The 15,201-nt window shown below is 33.1% G+C and overlaps 2 protein-coding genes across 3 annotated transcripts; one reads left to right on the top strand and one right to left on the bottom strand.

Moving 5' to 3' along the window:
• Window positions 1-524: 524 nt before the first annotated feature.
• Window positions 525-6,574, bottom strand: LOC117120959 (ubiquinone biosynthesis protein COQ4 homolog, mitochondrial-like). The gene is made up of 6 exons (XM_033266056.1): window positions 6,271-6,574; window positions 4,980-5,108; window positions 3,706-3,802; window positions 2,747-2,849; window positions 1,756-1,979; window positions 525-1,342 (listed from the first exon to the last, which is right to left on the bottom strand). The coding sequence occupies exons 1-6, from the start codon at window positions 6,446-6,448 to the stop codon at window positions 1,186-1,188; spliced, it is 888 nt and encodes a 295-aa protein (XP_033121947.1). The 5' UTR covers window positions 6,449-6,574; the 3' UTR covers window positions 525-1,185.
• On the top strand, window positions 6,436-9,089 carry LOC117120960 (DNL-type zinc finger protein-like). 2 transcript variants are annotated; one of them, XM_033266057.1, is made up of 3 exons: window positions 6,436-6,574; window positions 7,792-8,288; window positions 8,706-9,089. In XM_033266057.1, exons 2-3 carry the CDS (start codon window positions 7,804-7,806, stop codon window positions 8,926-8,928), a joined length of 708 nt encoding a protein of 235 aa, XP_033121948.1. In that variant the 5' UTR covers window positions 6,436-6,574; window positions 7,792-7,803; the 3' UTR covers window positions 8,929-9,089. The 2 variants fall into 2 exon arrangements, with proteins under 2 accessions (XP_033121948.1, XP_033121949.1); XM_033266058.1 differs by having other exon boundaries at window positions 6,445-6,574; window positions 8,000-8,288.
• The last annotated feature ends 6,112 nt before the right edge of the window (window positions 9,090-15,201 follow it).

Here is a 15,201-nt window from a genome sequence, read left to right as displayed (position 1 = left end):
CTACACTGTAATACCTGAAAAAACTCCACACATCCTCGAACTGATGAGGCCTTGTTTATTCAGCAAAGCTTTGCTAATGAAACGCAAATATCTGTGATACTCTTTGGGTCTCTTGTTTAATTTTATCCAAGCGCTATACTTCACTCTCTTCTAAATAATTCCACATATTTCAAACTTACATAGACAAGAGAGTATTTCATCATAGCCTGTAAATTGAGAACAGCTTGCTGTTGGATGAGAATATGAAATCAATACTGGTAGATTCAGGGGCACTACAACACCCCAGCACAGACCCATACCATGGCAGAAGCCAAATATCACTAACCAAATATGAAATCCACCAAAAAACCTTCTCTTGACCATAGGTCCTGGAACCTTCAGACTTTAGGTCCTTGATTGCCACTCACATCACCTCAGCAAAAAAATCTAATCTGCTACTGATCAGTCATATAAAAAAAATAAAAATTACTGTAGTAATTTATTATATTACACATTAAAAAAACACTCTAAAATGATACACTGTATATATATCTGAATTGAATTTAATAGGATAAGATTTCTTTATAATATATACTGTAAATATTTTACATATAAAATATTATTTACAAAAGAAGTCTCCCACGAGTCGCACAGTCTTCCTTCCTCTAGCAGTGAGAAAGCAAAAAACTTCTGAGAACTAACCCATTTCCCGCAAATTCATGATATTTGCATATTTTTAATACATGAAGTTAGCTTGCCATTGGTACCACTACATGCAGCAAAATACAATAAAATGTGTCAAAAGAAACGTATTTTTGCATTTAACCCGACTAGGTAAACACTATACTGTACTCCTTGGGGAGAAGCAATGCAGATAAAGTGCCTTGCTCAAGGACACAGATGAAATGCACAGCAAGAGATTGAAACCCTGACTTCAAGGTTGAGAAACCAAATCGTTCCTGCTGAGCCAAACCACTTAAACTAGGCCTACAATTAAAATCCAGTTTAAGCAGCATAAATGGTTTACGAATCTGTTAACCTGCATATACAATATTGCTCATTCTAGTGTTCACTATTGAAAGCTAAAAACTTACAATACAAAAGAATGATATTTGACTGTTATCAGCTTGCCTGTGTCTATGCACTGATTCCTAAATAAACATGAACAAATATTGCTTTATGTCAGTTGACACATCTGTTAACCTATCATGTAATTGGTAAAGGAGCTATTCCAATTTGTTCTTTAAACTCCTCAAAATTATCTTCAAAGTGACGCTCAATATATACATTCATAATAGAGGATGAGTCTCTAGCTGTCTTGATCACCCACGGTAAATACACCTCCATCAATTGTGCACTCTTACTGTGAAAAAAATACAAAATGAATTATTTAAAGAAAATTTGTAGATATATTATTGTTAAACAATACTTTTTTAATAATCAAATAAAATTATTTATATAATAATTGTGATAAGAATGAGGAGAAAAATATAAAAGAAAAGGAAACAATGATGATGATGACAATAATTGTTGGTGATATTTAAAGTTGTTGATTTGTAGTCGGTGGTAGTTATAGTTGTGATTTGGAGGGAGGGGGTGTTGGATAGAGCATTATACCTCCATGGATAGAGGGAAATGGTTGAAAGTCTTAATGAAAACGATGGTAAGTAATTGGTGATAAATGAGAGTGGCAACATCATTGTCATGTGTATGTTTTATTGTTACCAGCAAAATGAAAATATTTAAATGCAAACCAAAAAAAAATTACATTGTTACCTGAAGTTCAGCCGCAGAGGTCCAAAGATTGCTCCGAATATACAAACAGGAAGTCCAGTCTGCAACATCTCAAACCATTTCACGACTACTTCTCCAAGCATGTTGGTTGGAAGCCCAAGAAGTAGATGATTAAAATCATGGATTTCACGATATCGTTGAATAACGTACGCCAACTCAGGATCATCAACAAACTTTGTCATTGCTCTTGTGTCTGCAGATATATTCTATAAAAATTAAAATATACAGAAGTAATAGTAATAGAAAATACTGACTTAAAACAAAAAATTAGTACTAGTATGGTAGTAGTAGTAAAAGGGTTTTAACATTTCGTAACCTTGTCTTTTCGTACATAACAATGTCTTGTTTCAAAATGTCCATGGCAGAGTTAGACAACATCTGGGTTACGAAAATTTCAGTTTAAAAACTGTATACCACCCAGCAGCAGTATTAGTAGTAGCTGAAACAGCAGCAGCAGTAGTATTAATAGCAGCATCATACTAGTATTAGTAGTAGCCGCAGTTGGAAGTTACACTGTAGCAGTAATAGTAAAATATAAAATATATATCAAACTCTAATACCTCCAATATTAGTATTGATTTTGCATTATATAATGGACTGGAGGTGGGTTTGAACAACAGTAGCACAGGTTTCCTAAATTATAAGAGATCCCTTCTGGACGATCTGTTTAAATGAGCTTACTTAACATTAATTTTATTTTGCTGCGCATGGCACTGACTTCCATGAGACAATTGATAATAAAATTAGTAAAAATATGTAAATATTATGAATTTGTGGGGGATGGGTTATTTTCCGGGGAGGTTCTTACTTGCTTCCGGGAGACATGGGTCCCTAGTTGCAAACATTCCCATGAAATATGTTTTTTAAAGTCATTTTTGTACATCAGAATTTATTATATTAGTGCTGAGTGACGGTTTAGGAAATCATCTAAAAATATTTGTAAAAAAAAAAGACAAGACTCACTTTAACTCACATTTTTATCCATAAATGAAATATATTGTTTTCCAAGTGTTTCATTGGGAAGACTTCGTAAGCACTCAAAATCAATTGTTGTACTATTTATTCTTGGTTTTTCTCTGAAAAAAAAACCAAGTAAATCATTGAACTCTACATGGTACTGAACATGAAAGTTGTAAAGCAAATGACAATGGTTAACTGCGCACCATTCTTTTACTGATCACTATAAAGATATGCTGTTCTTGTGCAAAAATATGTTACAACAAGACTACCATGTAGAGGAAAAGAGCCAATGTCCAGAACAGATTATTATAGAATTGATCATGAAGGTTAAAAAAGTTGCAATCTTTATTATTATATTATGCCTGGTTTCTTTAAAATCACTACAGTGTTTTCAGTGCAATTGTTGTACTGCATAGCGTGTAGTGATTGTATGGAAACTTAGGCATGATGTAAGTACTGTAAACAATTTAATTTACATTATTTGTAGACCATCAACAGCAATGTGGTAATATGGTGGCAATTCTGGCAATAATGACTTTGGATGATGATAATTATAATACTATTTAAATGCTGATGACAATAGTGATGATGATGGAAATGATGATGGTAATGTGTATAATGTGATTTTAATGATGATAATGATGATAGTTACACTGATGATAATCTGATGTTTACCAATGACTTGTGAGGATAAAGATGTTGATAAGGATGATGGTGCTAATTATGGTCCTGATGTTTCCATGACGATGATGACGATGGTGTGACAATGATGATGATTTTCATTGTAACAGTATACAGCCTTTTTTTCAGGACCACTGTTAAAAACAGGCTTTAACATCAGCATGAATATGTATCCTGGGTAAATAAGTTTTCAAATAAATAAAAAAATAAGAAAGAATGACAATTATGAAGACAATGATGTTGTGTTGATGATGATGATGATGTTGACAATCACGAATTTTGAGAACATACTCTAGAATCAGCTTTCCAACAGGATCGTTCATCATTTTTGTATGCATCTGTTTTAAGGCCCAGTAACCAGTTGCTTCTCCAGCCACTGCTACCATATCTTAAAAAAAATATTAAGGCATTCAAATACAGCATTTTAAAAATATATCTACTATAAACAGGTAAATAAAGATTTGAGCTTGCAATCCCAAAACCAGCATACTGTCGCTAATTGTTAAACTGAGTAATTAGCATAAGAATGTGGAAGTATTGTATACTTTAATACAGAGAAGATGCAATACTTTTACTCATAACAGTGGCAATAGTAAGTCAATTTTATCAAATGCTATCATTTTAAAGCTTAAAATGTGAAGAACATGAATATATTACACAGTCTATTTTCTTGTTTTGGTCACTGATGCAGGATTTAACATCACAAGCCCCACATGCTAGTGAAAGTGAACTATACAAAGTAGAGTGCAGTAGCCATGTCATACTTTGGCATACACAGGTTTTCATAATCTTCCAGAAGATGCATTAAGTGATTTAAATTAGACAATGAATTTAAAGCTTTTAAATACTTCACCTCAAGTGTTACAAATACTCTAAAGTGGCTAATGTACTCTACAGTGGGAAGCCACTTTTTCTCCAGATTCTATTTTAATACCATGTATCTAAAGGTCATTTATCTCTTTTATATATAGGTAATTATCATAATTTGGCACTTGCATCAAGTAAAATCAAGTTAGTTTAAAGGTAGGAGAATAACCCAAAACTTGTAGCATTAATGTGCTGAATTGCATACGGGCATGGTCCACGCCTGCCTAGACGCTGTAGGCCTAAAGAGGGACTTATAATAGTTTCACATTCACATCATTCCACAATGACAGGGGCTAAAATGAACCATAGCATCGGGGTAACCATCCCTGTATGATTTCCTTTTTGCTTCGGCCTAAATTATTTTCTTTAAAAAAAAAGGCCTCCTTGAAAAGTTTCAAGAAGTTTAGATTAATTTTTTTTTCGATAGGCATTATCAGGATGATACATACTCTATTGCCCAACATCTTTTTCTTCATATTTTAAAGTATTTGCATGCATATTGCACATAATAAGTGACTTCCTTTGATGGTTTATTAAATCAAATACTGCACCCGCAAGTGTTACAAATATTCATGTCTAATCCACTCTACAGTGGGAGGCTTTTCTCCAGATTTAACATATTCAGATTGGTCATAATTTGGTGATATGTTTAGTGGATGATCATATATGTTTTCTATTAAATTGTGCTGTGAACTTACCATGCCTGTAGGGGTTATATAAGGCCATAATTGATGCCCCTACAGATAGCAGCAACTTCTGAGTTGGTGTGGTGGGAATATGATGAGACCTAAAGTTTTCTGACCAATCTGGTACATGAATGGATGTTTCTGTATCAGAAATACATAAAAAATACAGTAATAATAATAATAACTTTATTTAATAAAGTGCAAAACAATATCCACTCAAAGTGATCACCGGCGCTGTACAGAATTTAAAAATATGCATTTACAAAAAAAATTAAAAAAATACATAAGAAATATACATTTAAAGTTAAATAGAAAAAATTGGAACATATAATCATCACAAAATCACAATACCATTTAGCACATAAAAAAATCTACATTGAAATAAAAGAAAACGCGACATGAAAGAGAACGACAATGACAATAGAAGAATATTGTAGCAAACATTTGGATTGCAAAACAAATTTGGGTCAACAAAGCTTCAAGGTTCTGAGATCCTGCTGATAAAAAATAAAATAAAAAATTTGGATAAAGTTGTGTCAAAACTTCAAGAAAAGATAGGCAAGTTTAATTCACTTTTTGACCTAACTACAAATACACGGCGCAAAAGTCATGTTTTTTTTTTGTTGTTTCTTTTTTTTTTTTTTTTTGGTTAAAGGCAATGTAATAATGGAGTAATAATTCTCAATGTTGATAGGATGTTTTTTTTTTGTTGTTTCTTTTTTTTTTTTTTTTTGGTTAAAAGCAATGTAATAATGGAGTAATAATTCTCAATGTTGATAGGATCAAAATCAGCATAATTAGATATGATTGGGGTTGGCTAAGAGTATTGTCCCTTGATTGCATCAGAATTTTTTGTGTACTTTATTCAAAATCGTAGTAGGCATATGTCGGGTTATAATATCCATGAACAATTTGATTTGTTACATTTGTTCTATATATTATTAATAATACGTGGGTGTTGTTGGTGTTGCCTAGACAGTACAGTCAATACCATTTGATGTATTAAGACCTTGAATGATACAATTACAACCAGTCATTAAGTGACTATAGATAGAGTATGACTGATATAAAGGGCAACTAATCGTTGATTCATACCACGGCACGGGTTCCATCACTGCACCGTGACACAAACCACCAGCACCTGGCGCAACACTTGCACTTCAATATCGCCCATGCTCTGGTAAGAATCGATAGAAAAAAGGCACAAAACACAGCACTCCAAGGCCTAGCTTCTGCAATATTTCTGAAGGCTATTAGATAGTATTTAGCTATTATGAACAATGCTCAATAACATAAAAAATACCATGATTAAACGTAGATGTTGATGAAATGAATCTGCCGTTTCGTTGCAGAAAACGACGTAAAATACAGAATGAACTCCTCGAATTTGGCAATCTCCTGTACGCTGCCATGTTGAAAACATAACCACGCCCTCTATCGTCTTTCCGGTCCTTGATGAGAGAGCACAATTCATCCATCATAATTTATATTTTTGATTGGCCATAACTTCATATCAGGGTAAAGTTCATACTCAGGCCATGCTGAGTATTACAAAAGTTCAAAACCAAAACAATAACTAAAACAGAGTATTCCTTTGCAAACACAAAGTAAGTTTTTATACGCTCTCTAGCAATCCACTGTGGCCCAACCATAGACTGGTTGAAGAAGCGGTTTTACCCCTGGCTTGATATAGGGCCTAGCCGCTACGCTAGGCCTAATACTAGGCCTAGGGCCTAGGTCTAATATTTGGTTGGCCAGCAATCTGGCTGGGATGTATCTAGCCTAGGCCTACATTACTAGCCTAGGCCTAGCTACTGCCACTGCGCTAGACCCTAGGCCAGAGGCCCAGGCTAACTAAGTAGGTCTAGCCTAGGCTACGTTAGTTACTTAATTAAGGTGGGTCGGGCGGACCAGAGTGTTGGCAGTTTTCCTACAAATACTCTGTAGCGAATGAACTTGTAATCTTTCAAAATTGTATTGTAATATATTATGCCCCCCCCCCATTTGAGGTAAGAGCAGATTATTCTTAAAAATAAAGACATCATAATCAATAAATATATAATTAATATTAATATGGAGAACTATTTTAAACAAATCTGGATGAAACTTTTGAATATCAAGACAAAAATAGTCAGCTTGTGTACTCTAGTTATTTGTTTCCCTAATTAAACAACATGGTCAACACTCGCTATCTTGATACACAACATTTCAACCTTAAAGCTAGGACCAACTGTCTGCATCTCCCTGCTATTCATGAATTTCCAAAACTTTGGCATTCTTTTCCAAACTAAAGGCTCCTTAACTATATCAACTCTTTTTCTGTCTTCTTAAACAACCTTAAAAACTCACTTATTCTCTTCTTAATTCTAATGTCAACTATCCTCAATCCTCTAAAATTTCTGTTTGGTCACGGGTGTGTATTAATTTTAATTAATTTCATATTTACTTTTATTTTTGTATACGGTATATATTTATGCTCATGTATTTGATTATACTTGTTCAATTTACTTATCTGATTCATAATTGTTTGATTTATTTCTATTCTAATTAACCATTTTAATTGTATTTATTATAATAGGTTTTTTTTTACGTAAAACTGGGTTGATGAGGCACTTTTTGTTATAGTGATTTAGTTCAACTTTGTGTCCCTGCCTTTCACCTCAGATAGTCTTGTTTTTTTTATTTACTGTATAACTGTTATGTTATGTTTTTGTTTGGCAATGAAAGAATAAGAATAAGATTAGCCCAGAAAAAGCTTTGAGTTGATAAAAAATGATGTGTTTGTAAATTAATAATTTGTATTTTTTTTGTGTGTGTGTTTCAGTATTACAGTAAAATGGCAGCAAGATCAGTGAACCTTTGCAAGTCTCTTTGCAACTTTCCAAAAACATCAATATGGTTACCAGCCTGTTTAAAGCAACCTCTAAATTGTAGAGCATCTTTTGCACACAAACAGGGTGATGCTGTTTACAGAAAGCTTTGGAATAGCTCAACAAAATATAAACTACCAACTCTCAACATCAAACCTTTAGTTTTTTTACAGACTGCATCACTGGGCCTAGGCTCATCATATCTGTCACTTACCTTGCACCTACTCACATTATCAAGAGGAATGTGCACTGCATCAAGCCAGCCATTAGGTAAACTTGGTGATGCAAAGCTTCAACTGGTCTTCACCTGTAAAGTCTGCCAGACACGTAGTACTAAGACAATTTCCAAGCAAGCTTATGAAAAAGGTGTTGTGATTGTAAAGTGTCCAGGTTGCGAGAAGAACCATCTTATTGCAGACAACTTGGGATGGTTCCAAGATATAAAGGGCAGGTATGGAACAAGATATATTTTTAAAATATTCACTGTAATAAATATAGTATACAGTACAGTGGAGTGTAATTGAACAGTAGTTAACGATCAAAAATGTTTGGCTCCGAGTAGAATACAATAGCTGTTTGTTTACAACAATAGTGCCCCTGTATCTGTGTGGATGGTTGGCCTGCCATTCCCAAAGAATCCAATGAAATCATGATGATTAGGTCATTAATCATGGTAATAATGAATATGAATTATATTTTTATATTTTATTGATGAATTTTAGAAACATTGAAGAAATTCTTGCTAAAAAGGTTGGAAATGTTAAAAGAGTGACAATCATCATCATTCAGATGATAATGTTGATTAAGTTATTAATTATAATGATAATGAATATGAATTGTATTTCTATTTTTTATTTATGAATTTCAGGAACATTGAAGAAATTCTTGCTGAAAAGGGGGAAAATGTTAAAAGAGTGACATCGTCAGATGAAACATTAGAACTAACAGCTGATGACATTCTTGGGAAAGAGGCATGGACAAAGGCACAAGAAATATTAATACAGATGGCACAGGAGGAGGATGGTAACACAGAGGAGCATGGAGCATCAGAAAAGCGGAGACGGGAGGATGAGAAGCCAAAGGAAAGTTGAAGTTAAGAATTGAATAGAATGCGATAGAAATGGCAGAGTTGCAGTTCTCTTTACTAAAAGAAATAAAAATGGAAGAAAATAAAGCATCATTGAAGGAGTTCAGAGGAGAGATGAAGACTACTGTATATGATAAAGTGGATGATGGTGTAGTGCAGAAGATGAAGATAATGCTGAATTTGGATAATAAATGAAGATGGTCATCTATCTATATCATGGTTACGCTTTTTTCAAAGGCTATAGGCATAATAGAAAAACTGAGGACCTCAAAAAATGTCCAGGATTCAAAACCTACCAGTCTGAAAAACTGCAACAACATACATCATCGAAGTCCCCATCTGAGAATTCCATATTTCAGCTTGAGGGAAAAATAATGACGTTTACTGTCATTTGTCTCTGAATCTTTAGCTAGTCCAACCACATGGCATTCTTTACTCAGCATTCCCTAGCTGTGTCTGTGAGTTGTTTTACTGTATATGGAACGCCAAAAGAGCAACATTAAACGTACGTACTTCCGCATCCTGTCAAAGGGCAGCTTTCAACTTGGTTTTCAGGCACAGTTGGTTTAATGCAGTGTATTTTCGGTTTCTCAATGGGTTCCAGTAAATCTTCGCTTTAGCTGCCCCTGACCAATGCTGTCTCATCTCATTTTAGTGGTTTCTAAATATTTTTGTTATGAAAAATTATATGAAAGTCCATGAAGGATGCTCTGTAAATCATAAAACATGATCTTACCACTGCATTTCTGACATTATGTAAAGAAAATAACTGAGCGAGATAACATGCAACCTATTTCTTTTAGTGGTCATAGTCATATTGTTCTTTTTTATCGAAAGTAATTGCGACATTCAAATACGAGGGGTACAGTTTTCAGGCACAGTTGGTTAACTAACACAGTCGATTTTTGGTTTCTCAATGAGTTCCAGTACAACTTGCTTTAGCTGCTCCTGACCAATGCTGTCTCATCTCATTTTAGTGGTTTATGATAAATGATATGAAAGTGCTATCAATGAAATGACTCATGATTTCTTTAAGCCTTCTTGCACCCTTTTTTTTTTAAAAGTCACTTATTGGCAGCTGTAAATGAATGAAGGCCCGGAGAGTAGACTGGTGATGAAGTGAAAAAAAAAAAATTAATTCCCCAGTATGGGTACAATATTTATGTATCTCTTCTATTTATAATTTGTATCACATTACCTAACAATGATATCTTCAAGATATTATACAACCTAACAATGTTGTGAAATAAACAAAACAAGTCAAGAACATCTTTGTTTTAAACACTGAAGTTTTATTTGATTGTGTCGACTATCAATAATTCAAGACGCCTACAATAACAATTTGCTGCTGCATTCAAATATCAGTGAATAAATGTGCGTTTTGATGGCGAGCTAGGGAAGGCAGCTGTTAAAAATAATGCTGTAGACTATTTTTTATTAATGCTTTATAAAGATACAGTGCACCCTCCTCCAATGCCAGACCCTTATAATTCCAAGACCCCTCTAATTTGAGACCACTTTTTCAATAACAATCTTCTAACACAAAGCTAACTCTGTAAGTGAAGACGGAACCCAAATTGGTCAAAATTGGAGGGCGAACTGCTAGTATATATCCAACCTCTTTAAGCTTGTACACAACGTACTATCAATTATAATCTGTTGGAACAAATTAATAACATCTACAAATTGAAATTTTAACAAGTACTAAATGTTGGATGTCACATGTGAGACTGGAGCTCAGAGGGCATTTTCAACATTGAGCACATTTTGGAATGAATGACAAATTTATTTGGAATTAACAACTGTACTGTATATGAAGAGATAATTGTTCGGTGCTTCCATCTATTCTGGCCATGTAAAGTATTCCAATTGATAAAATTGATATCTAAATAGTCAAACATGTAAGGCGAGATTTTTTTTATACCTTTTTTCGCAAACTTATTTTATTAAACGTCAGTAGACGGGAAAAAATTTTTTTTCTAATTTAGCAAATAATTTTTCCAAAAACATCCAGATTCAGAGGAGAAAATAAAAATAAAATGTTATCGATGAATGTAAACAGTGTAGTACTGGGATGTTTAAATGCTTTAAATTTATAATTAGGAAGAAATATACATATCTTATTTTTGAAGATTTCAAGGCAGCAGCAGGCGTAATAAAAATAAAGACAAAATTGGCGGCAGGTGTGGTAATTGGCCAAAAATAAAATTTTTATTTTTATTTGAAATTATCTTTATTAACGGGCAGTGGGTTCGCTAAACAAGGTATAAAAGTCTTGCCTAACCATAATTATAAGAATACTACAGTTTTAACATCTCCAAATGCAATCAATCTTCAAAATATAGATATATAAGAAAAAAACAAAAAAAAAACCATTTTGACTTTCAAATTCAAAGTTTTTTGGGTATACCAATTTCCAAATTTGCTTTTCATTTGTAATAATATGCATGTTTAATATGCATGGTACCATGTGACCAGACCCAGCCAATCTTGTGATTACACTCCTGTGTGGCTGTACCCCTCTAATATTTTTATCTATGCATGTAAACCTACATTTACACTAGACACGATAACAACACGACAAGGACATAATCATCGCGTCGTATTCCTCAACACTGAACCAATTTTTTTTGTGTTATCGTGTCTAGTGTAATTGTAGCTTAACACAGCATTATTTTATCTTTTTTAAATATATACATAGGTTCATATAGATTTTAATCCCTATAGAGTAATAATTGTAAAATTTGTATTCATTTTTTAACCTCAATAACACCAATATATTTTTGTTCCTACATTTTTGTTTATTAAAAATATTTACAAATCTTATTTGAAAAAACTTGACCATTGCATTATTTATAAACCAACTGGACCAATCGTTATTCATAAAACAACTTGACCCTTCAATCGATTAATCTACATTTCATGTATGGTATTCTAACACTAAAATTCAACTCAATCAACACACATTGATTTTACATTTTAACCATAAAAATCAGAGATCACTAAATATCTCTTATCAGTTGTTTACTGGAACATATACAGTACATACATTATCACTTTTGTTACTGGATGAAAAGAAAACACATTTACATTGAAATAAGTGATAAGTATGTTTGTAAGTTAGCGTATTCACTCAAAAGCAAATTGAAACCAGAAATTCTATAATTATCACGATGTGAAAGGCACAATAGAAATAAAAAATCATTAGCATAAAAAACTGATTCTATTTTAGAACATTTACAAGTTCAAGCAATTTGAATAAAACAATTTACAGGACTGAAATGAAAGATTGAAAAATGAGTCGAGTATGGTAATTATGTACTGTGATACCACACTTTACTGTAAGGTAACTACACTCTTGAGGTGACAGTTTACAATTTTCAGAAGTAGACAACATCATCATTTAGAAGTGACAATGCTTCTACTGACAATTGACAATTTTCAGAAGTAGACAACATCATCATTTAGAAGTGACAATGCTTCTGACACTTGACTGTGTTGCTAATGGAAAATGACACCTTCAAAAACAGCAGACACTATTCCAATGCAGTACTTTTGGATATTTGTTTATACATTCATATTCCATCAAACAGGTCTCCCTCCCCCCCCCCCCCAAAAAATAAAAATAAAGACCACCTCCAATTAAAGATCACTTTTCTATGGCCCTGGATGAGCATTTAAGGGGTACCAAGTTGGAAGAAGCAGGGGTCCTAAGTCTTCCAGAACTTGCGGGAGTCTCCCAGAAATCGAGCGACCTTTTGCACTGCCGCAAGCAAGAATCTCCCGGAAATGACACATCTCCCGCAAATTCATAATATTTGCATATTTTCAATATTTTATTATTATAATTGTCTCATGGAAGTGAGTGCCGATGGGTATCATCACTATGTGCAGTAATAAATTAACCACTGCAGATCAGTGGAGGATTCAAAGGGAGGGGGACAGCCAGCCACGGCCCCTACATTTTCCAAATTATAACAAAAAAATGGGGAAAAAAGAAAATTATATTCTAAAATTTATGTCTGAGTGTGTCATTTCCGGCCATCTAGAGATGCCATAGTCATAAATTGTCTTACCTCAGCAACAACCATGGTGTGGCTGAGGTAGTAGGCTTCCCTAAATCTGTTAAAGTCCCTCCCTGCCTCACCTCCCCCACTCCCCTTCCATTTCAAATTCCTGGATCAGTAGATCTCCTGGAAATGACTTCTTTCAACTTGGAAACCCCTGAAGAAGTCACTTCCGGAAGATCTGGTTAAATGGAGCTTTCTTAACATCTTAAAGACCAAAGATGCTAAAGAGCAAAAAAAAACCATAATCTCGAAAATGGTCTTTAATTGAAGGAAGACCTGTATTTATATGCTTTATCAAACTTTATGCAAATGCAGAGTATGTGTCCCACATGAAATTAAACTGAAGATGATTTGCAATGGTCATGAAAACTGAGAGTTGTTCAAATTTTTGTGGAATTTACAAATTTATACCATTTTTATTGTTGAAAAATGAAGATATGTTTTAATTGAGTCATTTGATTGAAGAGTAGTTAATATATCACTACTAAGTAAAAAAAAATATAAAACATAATAGTCCAACCAAATCACATATTAAAAATTACACATACCTTAAATCAATTAACACAAGAATTTTAGTCTTTAAAAATATGTATCTACTTTCTACAGATGTTCTCTGTATACTGTACAATCAAATTAAGTGTAAATGTGAAGTAAACTTATAAAATGCTTTATTTGATAACTACTAATCACACAAATAAGGCAGAAATGTCTACTGGTGAAGTATTGTATCCTACTCCACATTTCAAAATATTGCTAAATGTTTGTAGAGCCCAATAAAAAAAACCCACAAGATTATCACCCCAGCTGCCCCCAGCCCACAAGGAAAAGTGGAGATATCTTTAATCAAGCCATTTAAATGGTTAGCAGTGAAAACAACTGACGTACAGTTGAACTTGCTTAAGTCGAATCCAAAATGGCATTGAAAAATTGTTTGACTTAAGATAAAATATGTCTTACAGATCGTTAATTGATGGAAAACACAACAATTTGGCATGTAAAATAAGATCAACTTAGAAATTATTTGAGTTTGTTAGGATCAATTTAGAAATTATTTGAGTTAGGCAAAGGTGACTTAAGCAAGTTTTACCATAATTGCAAGTAAATGCTTTATTATTTTGACATGGTAGGTAATGCAATGGAAGCAAAAATCAGAAAATAAAAACAAATTGTAAATAATACAGATTCTGAAAAAAAAATGATACTAAGGCCAAGGTGATAATCTTATTATTTTTATGGGCCCTAAAACATAATAAATAAGCTCAAAACACTATCTAAATATGGTATATCCCACTTAATTAATAGACTATTCTATAACAATCTTTGGTTGGAATGTGACAAACTGGAAAATCAACAACATATGGAGCAGTTTGCAGGTGTAATTTGGAAAGCTGCCACAGCTAAAAGTGCAAATTATATTTTAAAATGTGTTCCACTTTTTATATGTACAAACTAAAGTTTATATCAATTTCATTCCATGCTAAGTGAACTCCTGAAAAAACAATATATGAATATATTTACCTACCTACAGCGCACCCTCCAATTCGAGACACCTCTAATTTCAAGACCCCCCTAACTCGAGACCACTTTTCCAACGACTCAAAGACTCAAATAAGAATCTTCAACCTTTTAACACAAAGGTATCAAGGGTGGTCTTGAATTGGAAGGCGAACTGTAGTTACATTTGTATGTACTGTTTGAGGACCACTTTGAGTCAGCTTTACTGTAAGTACTCCCTTGTAAAATAAAAAATAAAAATAAATAAAATATAATTTTTGCCAAAAAGGGATTTTTCTTTTCACACAACCGAAAACAACTTCACTCATCATCAATGGTCATGAAGTATCAGTTTCGTTGTATCGACCACCTTTGTCAAATAAAGTGTAAACAAAAATACATTTAATAAATAAATTATAAAGAAGTTATAAAGATGTTATTTAAACATTATTATATTATGTTTAATCCAATAATTATTCATAATATATAATATTTTAATATATTTTATATTTATTATTATTTTGTTATATATTGCTTGGCGGGTATTTGATTAGATACTTTGCATGTTTAGTAATACTAGCTCATATATATTGATTACAAATGTATTTCACATTCCATACAATTGACTTCTTACAAGATTATTTGCTACTCCAAGTACCACCAGCTGCTTATAGCCGAAACTAGGACCTAAACTATTTAAGTTTTTAGACAAA

Source organism: Anneissia japonica, unplaced genomic scaffold, assembly GCF_011630105.1.
Source record: "Anneissia japonica isolate Jap-2015-1 unplaced genomic scaffold, ASM1163010v1 scaffold1239_len605302_cov174, whole genome shotgun sequence".
In the NCBI taxonomy this organism is placed as follows: Eukaryota; Metazoa; Echinodermata; class Crinoidea; order Comatulida; family Comatulidae; genus Anneissia; species Anneissia japonica.
This window is presented reverse-complemented; position numbering and strand designations above follow the sequence as displayed.